Source organism: Falco naumanni, chromosome 1, assembly GCF_017639655.2.
Source record: "Falco naumanni isolate bFalNau1 chromosome 1, bFalNau1.pat, whole genome shotgun sequence".
Taxonomy (NCBI): Eukaryota; Metazoa; Chordata; class Aves; order Falconiformes; family Falconidae; genus Falco; species Falco naumanni.
In genome coordinates, this window is record NC_054054.1 from 36,207,041 (window position 1) to 36,219,113 (window position 12,073).

At 46.8% G+C, this 12,073-nt stretch overlaps 1 protein-coding gene across 2 annotated transcripts in view; it reads right to left on the bottom strand.

The window, feature by feature from the left end:
* The window catches only part of GALNT7 (polypeptide N-acetylgalactosaminyltransferase 7), a 75,444-nt gene extending 66,763 nt beyond the window's left edge, over window positions 1-8,681 (bottom strand). The window contains exon 1 of one of the 2 annotated variants that reach the window (XM_040589006.1): window positions 8,491-8,681. In XM_040589006.1, the coding sequence (XP_040444940.1) occupies window positions 8,491-8,616 (126 nt within the window). In that variant the 5' untranslated portion in view covers window positions 8,617-8,681. The remainder of the gene's footprint in view (window positions 1-8,490) is intronic. The other variant, XM_040588996.1, reaches the window with a different exon arrangement.
* Window positions 8,682-12,073: the final 3,392 nt, after the last annotated feature.

Sequence of the window (12,073 nt, forward strand, 5' to 3'; positions counted from 1 at the left end):
ATAAGTAAGAAACTTTGTGGGCTGAGCACCATCTGCTTATGCTTTAATTTCATTAACAGTTATATTTTGAGACTTTCAACTGTAAAGAAAGTTTTCCAAATGTAAACAGCATGTAAACCAGTATACTCTTTTTACATTATACCTTCCTGCAGCTCTCTCCTGCTGCTCAGGGGTTTACCACACATCAGTGCCGACTGCTGCTATTTGCAACTGAACACTCCACAAGGAAATCAAAGGAAAGTAAGTTGTAGCTTCAGAAAGCCAGAGCAATACTAAAAAAATGTTACTGGAGCCGGCAATTAGAATGAAGGATTCAAGAGGACATGGTAAGACAGAAACATAAAAGAAATACAGACCACCACAGAGCAGCAAACAATTAGTTTACTGTAACAGAGAGGGGAGAAAAAAAATAAATATCTGTGAGCTGCAAGAAAGCATGCTTATGCATGGAGAAGCACACTTAATTCCTGCTTAAAACAATCCTTTTTTAAGCATCATCCCTTCATTACTAAAAGTAGCCATTTTTTGTTTTAGTCATAATGTATGTATGTAGCCTGGTAAGAGTAGCATTTTTATTCCCAAATGGGAAGTTAATGGGTTTTGAGAAAATAGGAATTCTGTGCTATAAAATGCATCACTAGGAAAGCAGCAACCTATTTCAAAAACAGTTTGCACTAAGAAAAAACTTGTTTTTTCAAATTTCAGACCTACCAGTTCAAATAATATTCCAATGAGTAAGCAAATGTTTCAAAACTGCTCGGTCCGAAGCAGGGAGAACACAATAAGGATGTTTATTTGAAAAACAAAGGTAGAAATCAAGTATTAGCCTTCTCCTCTATATCTTTTTATGATTGTTAACAACAAAACACCCCTCTTCCACAAAACCACATACCTTCCCAGCAAGCCCCTTCAAGAAAGAGGCTACAATTAAACTGATAAATCCCAGTCCTGAAATCTGCTATAAAGCACAAACTTAACCTTTGGTTTAAGTTTACAGAAATCTACCAAGTTTAAAATTTTCCCCTCTTCAAATTTGTATTTTGTGAAAGGCCAGAATACCCCCAAATCCATGCCTACAGTATCAGAGATTGCAAAGACGTGCATGCTGCTGGCTGCTTACTGGTCCCCTTTGTTGGGCCATTCTGGCAACACTTTCCTTACTGAACACATTACCTTGGCACTGCTACTACTTGGGGGGGCGACAGGGGGTGCAGGATGGGACAGGACACACCTCACTCACCAAAACAGTGTCTAAATCTAGAGCACTGTGGGGCAGAGGTGGACTGCTAAAGGCACAATCAAGCGAATAAATTCCCTTTAATTCACAAAAAGATGAAAGCAAACTGATGGAGGAGGCAGCCTTTTAAGCAGCGTGTTGCTATTTTTAAACTAATCGTTCGCAGTAGACGTTTGTTTTCCATACTTACAGAACAGATTTAGTAATTAAATGTAACTGTTACCAGACTTGGAATCCTTCTCTCAGATTATATGGCCTACTTTCTGTAAAAAGCATCCCCCCCCCCCCCGCCCCCCCAAGGTAGAAGTCAAACCTATTAATGTAACAGCTTATCCTGCCTTATTTCCACTTGGCTGTCTCCCATAATGCTGATTTAATATCTGAAAAAAATAGGACAAAGGTACTGTCATTTTTCATTAGGGAGCATCAGCTCAATACAAGCAATTTTAACTCTGCTGAGCTCGGGTGAAGGAAGGAACACGCTATTTGGCCATGTGATGAAAACCCCATGTATACACTCCTAGATATGACAGGCCTTCTCTCAAAGCTGGCATTCTGATGACCCACTGGGCCTTTTCCAGTACCTAAATTTACTAGCTCCAGAATTTCTACTACTTCAGCTTGGCTATCATATCCTAATTCATCATCTTTAAAATAAAGACTTAACTATCACCTAGATTTTTATTTTAAAAAGGACTTTATTACATGCTATTTTTAATGCCCCATTACTTGGTCACTAAGGAGCACAAGTTACCACTTCTGTTATCTACTTATTCATTTTTTTAAAAACAAATGACAACCTACGTAACCCATTGTGTTGATGATTCCTGACTTCTGTGGTCTTACTCCAGAGTTTCTCTGTCAGGTACTTAAAGACAGGAATAGTTTTACCTGTGTGATCCCCAAATCAGACACAATTACTAAGTTTTTTGTTGCACAATCTTACCTAAGAGTGCACAGCCACCTTTCATCCTATGCTAAGGATCCTGCCAAAGGTGCCCTGGATGCTCTAGATCCTCTTCTCCTACAGTGGGATTCTTGAAAAGCAAATGCTGGCCTTAAGATCTTTGATTTTTTTTTTTTTTTACTGTTCAGTTCTTTTACATTACTCATGAATGGTAATGGGGGGGTGGGGGGGGTGTGCTAGAACACAATAAAAGGAAACTTGTCACACACATAAAATGGTGCAAAACTACTCTAGAGGAGTAGACATTTAAATAAATAATAGTCTGGAGATAATAATGAGTTCTTTCTCCAACTTATTACATGGGATCTTATAGATAAAAGAGTTCAAGAAAGTTTTAATATAATCTATGTATGTATACATGAACTGTAGGAATTATGAAGGCTTTTCCCCCCGCATTTCTTCACTTTATTTGCTTTGTGGTCATTGATTCTGCAACATAACTGGAAACATTTGTAGAAAGATTTCACTTTTAATATGATAGTGATTGGGGTTTTTACACTCTCCCAAGGGTGACAGATTTTTACAAGCTTTTTCAAAGCCAATTTAGATGAAAGCACAAATTAAAAAAAAAATTAGCATTTAATATCTCAAAACATTTTGCCTATTACTGTCACCAGCAACACTAAAGATTACTGTAATAGACAGAGGGGAAAAAGAAAGTGATGTTTACTTCCTACAACAGTGATACTTTGGCTATGGCAAGCTCACTGCCTCCCTGCGCACAAATCTCAAACTGAACTTGTTGAACACAAAAAATCTGCCAAGGTGTTCATTTCTGCCGAGTGTCACACCAGAAGTAGTGACTGATTAAGGCTTTGATTGTAGAAGGCGGTGTGCCAATGCCTAGCCCTGCACCTGCAGGGACCTTGTCACACCCAGATGATGAATGATGGTGTTGAGTTTTCAGATAATGCTGGAGTGGCAGGCCTGATGTGGTGCTCCTTGTGTTAGGTCTCACCCAATTACACAAAGGCAAACCAGTAAAAAAAACCAACAGTGATCAATGTATAGATAACTATACACAGCAATTGGAGAGAGAGATACTGTTTTGCAACTAGATCACCTGTGTGCCACAATGCATCACGTTTTTACCAAACTCGAACCTGAATCCCTTCACTACTGAACACCACTCTCCCTGTGACATCAGATTTATTATTTTACTCTGATTCCTGCCCTTTCCTCCAGTAATGATATAAACTTAAAATTCCTGCATCTCAGTTTCTCTAAGCACATGTGCCGTTACTCCTTAAGGGAAAGTGGAGAATTTCCGCTGGGACTTCCACTGCCAAGAATCTAATTTAAACCACAATAACATTTCAACTTCAGTCTGCAACTTTTCATTAAGTTCCCAGTGACAACCCAGCCAAGACATACAGGATATTAGCGGTCCTTAAAGTGGGAGAGAAGGGGGCGTGTCACCAGAAAGCTCAGAAAATGTCCATTCAGCTTTTCTTGTTTTCCAGCTCCTCCACCTCCACTTCATAAATCCTCTACCTTCTAGTGGCTGCATGGGAATCATACTGTTTAAACTTGGTGGCTGGTGAGGGCCCACAGCCCTAGCTACAGGCCCATCATCCAGGTTCCTGAACCAGAGGGACATGCCAGATCACCACGTGCACCAGGACCCTCGGCAGAGCCCTGCTTCCTGATCCACGGGCAACCGCTCTTCCCTGGCTATGGCACAGCTGCTGTGATGTCTGGCAATAAGGACAGCTAATGTCCTGGCAGGGAGATGAGGGTATACATGTCTAAGGGTGGGAGACTGTGACCTCAAAAGCTCCTGCTAAGTTATAGAGCACTGAGAGCACACCTGGAGTAGGAGATGTGCATGCTTTCAGGGGTGGCAGGAGGAAGGGGACAGCTGCCCAGTTACTTACACAAAAAAGCCAGTCTGGAAAGTCTGGGAACTGTTGATAAACAAATACTCCCAAAAGCCCCTTAAGAACATGTCACTTACAGACACAGAAAATTAAATGCCTTTAACACACAGCAAGGCAAGTTGATGGCAGCCCACTGGTGGCTCAGGTGCAGTGGCGATGGGCTAGCTCAAGTTGGGAAATCCCACAAGTATTGTAATGCTTCAAATCTGAAGCAGCAGATTCCCAGATACGAGGCCAGGCTGCCCATGCCGAGATTTTGGGAAGTTCTCACTGCACACGAGAAAAGGGCAGAACAGGGAATTTTGTGGGTTTTGCAATCTCACCACATTTCTGACTTGTGCAAGGTCAGCCACACGTGGCCAGCAAATCTTTTACTACTTTCCTAGGCTCCAGAAGGGGATTAGTAACACAGCGGACACCTTCTTACTGTTCTTCACAAGGAAAAATGAATAGGGTCATTTCTACCAGCTTCTTGGAGTACTCCAGTGAAGATTAGAGGAAGTATGAAACCACTGATCATACTACTACCACACAGACTATGAGCCTGCAAAATTGTACTTCAAGCTTTGTTTCAGGTAGGCTAAACTGATCTTTCAAAAAAAAAACCCCAAAACACACAACCCAAACCCACCAATCTCAATTTTACATAACTTTTCATGCTTCTGAATACTAATTTGGTCACTTTAACACTTTGTAGTTGGTCAGATTTGGAGAGTTAAAGTTGACCTATATAACATTTACTCCCCCAATACACTGTTTTCAGCTTTTCAGTAATGAATCTTTCTTTACCGTTTCAGTCCATTGGTTCTGCCTGCAGTATTACCCACTTCTTGATGACACCAGCTTTTAAGGCTGTACCTCTGTGGCCGATTAGCCACATCTCACTGGAGACCAACAAGTACTATATCCCCAACAACTGGGATGCCTACAGCAATCTTCGTACAATGAATAGCCTCAATCGTTTCCTGATAGCCCCAAAACCAGGATCCCTTGACCCAGAAGAGCAGAAGGTATCGGAAAACATCCAAAAGAACCCACAACATGCAAATAATAATGGAATCAGTGATTCTACCTGATCTTTTCTCACAGTCATAAACAAGCACATCCCTGCCTAAATCTTTGGTACTCTTGTAATCCTTACTATCAGATAGTAGATGTCCTTACATACACAAAGGGCAGACACGCTTTTAAAGACTCTGAGGACAGACCTTAATATATTTTCATTATTTTAATTTGGTTTACATTGAAAACTAAAAGCTCTTTAGGATAAGGATATTTTATTCTGTTTGGATATTTCCGATAATGCAAAGAAAGAAATACTTAACCTCTTTCTCTGATTACTCCAAGCACTTTTTCCTTAAATGATGTCTTGCAGAAACAAAGTTTCACTGTTGGGTTGCCTGGAGATCGGCTGATATGCTTTCAGTGAACATACACTCCCTGTGGTAGTCAGAATTCTACCAGAAACAAAGGTCTTGTCTCCCAACTGTCTGTGTTTCTGTTACTACCTCTGTGTTCTCTCATTTCCTTCCTAAACAAGCTACTTCTCCACTTTCACTTTTTCTTTGAAAACTCTCCATAGCTTAATCACCTTGCCTCTCCAAAAGATCTCTGAAATCTTTTAAAATGAGTAAAAAAACCATAACACAATATTTGAAGGGAGAATATACTTTTTTTTTCATTTTAAGGTGCATAGTTATAACATTACTACAAGATCTTCAGTATCCTTTGCTGCTGTAAGCAGGAAAATATTCAAGGTTATAAACATAAAGAGAACAACAAAGCAGAACTTTTCATCTTTGCTTCTTTAATGTGTCGGTGTTATTAAGAAGCGCCCAGGGTTACAGCACAGAGAGGGAAAGGTTACTGCCTGAGGTTAGCTATAAAAAGTTTAATTCTATTTTAAGCTGGTACTGTCTGATCAGGAATTTTACATTTGTTGGCTAGAGTTTTCAGCATGAGCAAAAGGAGGAGGGCGTTGTACGGGAAGAAGAATAATTATTCTGTTATCTTTAGCTTAACAAACTTTCCGGCAGCTAACAACAGAGCAAACACATACATTTGTATGACTGAACAAAGTGCGCACACCCAGAGCAGCAGTTATGATTAAACTCCTAGTTCCAACATGCTGAAACTGCACCAACGCAGTCTGTCTCCAGGTGTTGCGGGAAGCAGACCCTGAGGTACAAGCCCACCTCATGGGGTCAGTGTCGCCTCACCTAGCAGGATGCAGGATGCACAGACCCTAACCTCAGGACATACTCCTGGGCTCTGCCAACCCCCCAGAAATACGATGGAGCACTGCTAGGAGTGAGCTCGCTCACTACTGTTTTACTAGCATTCTTCACCTGAGCAGCTTCTGAGGAGGAAAGCAGTCCAAACCAAAACACAAATTTAGTAACAACAATACTGTTTCCCAGAAAATGAAGAAGCACGTGTTACCCTCTCTCATATATATCACAATGACAAGTAAACAGCTGACCTCGCTAATGAACCAGATATTCTGTTTAGATGTCATCTTTGACAGTGTTTACTTAATACCATTATATTTGTTCCCAACAAAGACTGAATTATTTCCTGAGGTGGCTGTCATGAGTATTTCCTCCAGTCAAGGCAGGGGTGATCAAGACAGAATGCTGTTTTATCAAGGGCTAGACTGTAAGGACTCTTCCCACTCCAATATTGCCACGTGCACCAGCTAGAACAGATTTCCGAATCAGGCCTCACGTGCGAATGGAGGTGGATACAAAGGTTCAGCTCAAAAGCCTCTGAGAAAAAGCCTTCAGGCTTGTCAGAGAAGACAGCGTGATTCATTACAGCATCTGAATAGGCTGATACAGCACGCACACTGTAGGACTGCAGTATTTCAGTTGTCACCCCAGAATAGTCATCTGAAGATGGTCACTGCCCTACGCAGCATTGCAACCATAACCATATATATATATATTTTTTTTTAAAGAAGATTTCACTTTACAGGTCTGTTACCCTTCTCTAAACAGGAAAAGTAATTCAACTGGTTTTGACGTAAAATGTTTACTGCCTGACATTTTCTTGGGAGGCACGCAAATAAAATTCCTGAAGATTTTTCTGTACACAGAAAAGCCTATGCTGTATCCCGAAGAACAGATTACAGAAACTTTACCACTTAATAAACTGTGTATCTCCAAGAGAACCGCTGTGGCCTATTATCTCAGCAGTAACTGCCAAGACACAGAAAACTGTAACAGCTTCAGAAGACAGAGCATCTGCTGAAGGAGTCCAAAGTCATTGCCAGGTTTCAAAAGCACGAAACCTGTCAGCTCGCTTGCCTTCCGCAATTACTCAAAGCGGCCCACTAGCAAGTGAGGCCCAAGATCATTAGCGAACATATCACAACAGATCACTTTGTAAGATAATCACTGCAAAATTTTATGACTTCACCAAGATTAAAATAATCTTGACTAATCTTACTTCAAGCAGATCTCCTTAAGTCCAGCTATGTTTGACAGCTCTAAAACCTGTGGCGAAAATGGAAAAAGCACCTTGACGCCTTCCCAGACCCTGGCGCTGAGGGCACGGCTTGTTCCCGCCTGACACAAGGCCAGGCCAGGGCTCCCCGCGCGGCTCCCGCAGCCCTGCCGGGGTCCCTGCCCCTCCGCTGAGGCGCTGCCCGCCCCACGGGCCGCCCCGCCATTTCGGGGTGCGGGACGCGCACTGCCAGCGCCACCAGCCCAAGGCCTCCTGGCTCTCCTGCGCTGTTCCCCGGCCCCCAGCCGGCCGCCTGTCCTCGGCGGGGCCTGCCCTGGGGTCGCTGACGGCCGGGGAAGCTGACCCGCGGCGGGGTGCGTGCGGGAGCACCTGCGCCCTGTGTCGAACCCCCGGGGGACACCTCTGCGGGACGCTCCGGCAGTCTGCACCGGCGCCGCTGCTCCAGGGATGGCAAAGCCCCTGGAGGAGGCACCCACGGACCCACGCCTTTCGGGTGCCCGGGGCATCGCCGGCGGGCAGGTCTCGGGGAAGGGCCCCGTCGGGGCACTGCCCGTCCCGCCCCGCCAGCGGCGGCCCCCGGCGGGCTGGGGGGGCTGCGGCGGCCCCGCGCCGGGCGGGGCGGCGCGGACCGTACACCCGCCGGGCCCGGCCGCCGGGGCCCATCGGAGCGCGGCGCCCCCGGGCCTCGGCGCGGCCCGTCCCGCCGCGGCGGCGGGCCAAGACGCGGCGCCGCCCGGGCAGGGACGCCGGATCCGGGGGCCGGTTGGGGCCGGCCCCGCCGCTCCGCTCTCCCCTCTCGGGCCTGCAGGCGCCGCAGGCCGCAGCCCGGGCAGCCGCCCCCCGCCCGCCCACAGCCGCCGCCGGTCACATCCCGGGCAGCGGCTCCACCACCCGCTCCGTCCCGGCCGCCCTGCCGCCCGGCGCGGCCGCACACTCACCCGCGTCCGTCCCGGGGGAGCCGGCTCCTCGGTGCGGGGCGACAGCGAGGACCAGAGCAGCAGCAGCCCCAAGAAGCTGCCCGCCAGCAGCACGGCGCGCAGCAGGAAGCCCAGCTTCAGCCGCATCCTCCCTCCCGCCCGCCCTTTCCCTCCTGCCGCCGCGCACGCAGCGCCCGGCCCCGCGCACCGGCGGGCTTCCGCCCCCCGCCCGGCACGGCACGGCACGGCACGGCACGGCCCCGCCGCCGCCTCTCCCCCTCCTCCCCCAGCCGCCGCCCGCCTGCGGACGCGTTCCTCCCGCCGCCGCTGCACGTACAAAGTTTCTTTTTTTTTTTTCTTTTTTTCTTCCTCCCCCCTTTACCCCCTGTCCCCCCCGCCCGGTCGGCGCCCCCGCTGCGGGCTGCCGCGCCTGCCTCCCCGCTGCGCGCAGCGGCCGGGCGATGCGGAGCAGGAAGTCGCTGCCGCGGGAGCCGCGGTTCCACGTGGCCGCCCCGCACCGGGGCGGGGGCGCCTCGCACCGGGCGGCCGCTCGGCCCCGGCCGCCGCCGCCGCCGCCCCCGCCCCGCCGCGCGCGTGCTCCCGCTGCACCTGCTGCAGCCCGACCGCGGCCCGCCAGGGAGAGGGGAGAGCGCCCGGCGGGGCTGCGGCGTTTCTCAGCCGGGGGTGGGGGGGGCAGCTCCGCCGGGGGCACCGACGCGCAGAAATGAAGGTGCACACGCGTAACCTCAGTCACGGCTGCAGGAGCAGGGCAGCCCCGGGCCATTAGTTAGCGTGTGCGGCCTGGGCAGTTAGCACGGAAAAGCCAACAGATTTTTCTTGAGGATAGCAGATTAAGTACGAGATTACAGCGATGTTATCGGCCCTTAGCTAGCGTGTATTTTGTTACTAATTTTCTGCACTAAAAGTTAGGCATCCTATTTCCTCCTTTGAAGGAGTCTCACACGTGCATGCACACATGCAAACCTGATGATGTGAGCTCTCCACAAAGCAGCGTGATGCAAGAAGAGCACTTCCAATGCAGCACTTCTGCCTTTTCTCTGTGTTCAGTACTATCTGCTTGCTTTGATGTTTTTCAGTTCTATTTCTTGTGTGTGCTGGGAGGATATCAGATCCAAGGATCCTGAACATTAACTTTCAATGATAAGCACTGTAGAAATAAAACAGGATATTGCAACCTGAACAGGATCGCTTTGGAGGAAAAAAATAAACATCCCACACCTAAGTGACCTTTGTAGCTGGACACACCTAGACACAGAAGTCTTTGTTTATTCACACAACTTGTGATACACCACTGTGTGATTTTTTTTTCCTCCCCATTCCATAAGATCACGGTACAAGACATAGACAAATGCAATGTTTCAAGCACGGGCAACAGCTCTAACCCTTGCAAGAGCTTGCACAGCCCTGTGACTTCCACAGGTCCCCAGAGGTGTTTTCCCCAAAGCCCCCTCACTGTTGGTGGTTGCAGTAACCACACAAATGTCCCAACATGAAGGTTGCTGTGACTGTTCCCAGGTCAGTAACAGCACAGGGCTGGGAGGTCTTGGTTTTTTTTGTGGGAAAGGCATAGAGTTGAGTTGTCCAGCTCTGAACAGATCCTTGGCTCGCTGAGCCCGGTAGGAAAAAGCAGGTTGGGGCTACAAAGTGAAGCTCTGTAGGTTGTCAAAGAGGTATGAAAATATTCCCCCCAGCTCTTCTTTCACAGCTTCCTGGAGACCTTACCGCAGCAAAAGATGCTTTTTCCTCCTGTTGTTTTATTCTGCAGTTTTGGGATCCCTTCTTACTATCCTGTGCTGGTGCTCTGAGCACACTCAGGAAGAGTGAAAAGAAAAAAAGTAAGTTACTGTTAGCACTGCACGGAGGGATGCTGTAAAACTGGTCACAGCCATGTGATGTGATACTGCTCTGCTGCTGCTTGTCAAAGCTGAGAGTGACAGGGACAGAGCCCTCTGTGTGCCAGTTGATACTAAGTGCCTTCACATTTGTAAGGCTGCCCGCCAAAGCTTTTTTTTTTTTTTTTTAATTTAAATGGAGGCTTACATTCTGCAGAAACCCGTGGGTGAACCATGCAGCCGTGATTAACACAGAGAACCGCACACTGGAAGGTGACCAAGACTTTTGTTGGGTTTTGGTTTTAGATACCACGAATCTCACCATCAATGAATTCCCCCATGAATTGTCTGAGGACTGGTTTCTGTACCGGGCATTTTAAAAACCCGCCTTTTCCCCCAAAAGAGCAGTTGATGCCCACTGGGAGGCAGTACGGGCCAATGGACAGGGTGTTGATGCCAGCCAGCCCCTCTGACTTCTGGAACTGCCACTGACTGGAGGTTGAAGACATCACGTTTCTGTTTTACTATTACACCTGCCTGCCGTGGTCCCTCCACAACAGGGAGCATCACCTACCTTTTTTCTCACACACCGGCCATAGAGTCTGATTCAGAAGTATCAGGGTAATACTGACCTTGGAAGTAGTTTTTTTTCAGTTTTATCCTCATTAAGGATGCACTGAATTTCCAAATTTTGCACTCAAAGTTTTTCCTATGTAGTAAAGTGCCTAAAAAGACCTGCAGAACACATTCTTGCTCTTGCTGAATTTGTACCGGCTAAGACAGAAAATTCAAATTAAAGTTGGCTTTGGATTACCTCCAGTAACATTCAAAACCACTTTTCAAAGTCTTTGACTTTGAAGAGGGAGAGAGAGTTAAACATGAATTTTTGCCTCTCTCAGTTGTAAAATACTGTATAAACCATGATGCTTTTACTACCCAGCCAGCACTAAAACAAGACATAATCCTGACTTAGGGAGTTAATCAACCTCTGCTAGACTGGTATTCTGTCATTCAAATGTTTCTAACAGACTGGCAACTGTCATAATGTTTGTGCCTATATGTGGACGTGTCTACTGCTTGCTGCATGGAAATCATATGTTCCCTTCTCCATATGCCTCTAAATAAATATCTGTTGGTGTTTAAGTCATTACAAAGCCTTGCTGCTCTTGAACCAGAGACCTAGGGTGACCTGGAGGTGAAGTATCCGATTACCAATCCCCTAAGCCAGGCAGTTGCCTTATTGCTGGGGATTTGGGGGATGGTGTCTGGAGCAGGGTCACTAGCAAATGTCAAAATCTCATGCAGTTGCTTGCACTGGAGAAGCATCAGGATCTGGATATGCTTCTTAATTCTTGTCCTGAATATCTGGCCACAATAAAGCACTCTGTTTGTTCATTAATGCAATGTTTGAAAGGAAATTCCTATAGACTTTTGTACCTGTCAAGATGAAAGTCATATAGTACCAAGTTCTGTAATACAACACGCTGTAGAGGGCTGGCTGTACCCAACCCCACGGCTTCCTCCCACCCAATTTTGCTCATCTGCGGGATATTTTCTGGCAACACACAGGTCTCCTTTGCAAAATCTGCAAGTCAGAGACAAACTTCTCTTTCTACTGAGAGCAGTAGGCACAAAAAATGAGTGGTTTTTAAAATGTAAATAAGTTCTTTGAAATCAGCAATGGTGTACTGGTTTTGGCTGGGATAGAGTTAATTTTTTTCATAATAGCGAGCATGGAGCTATGCTTTGGA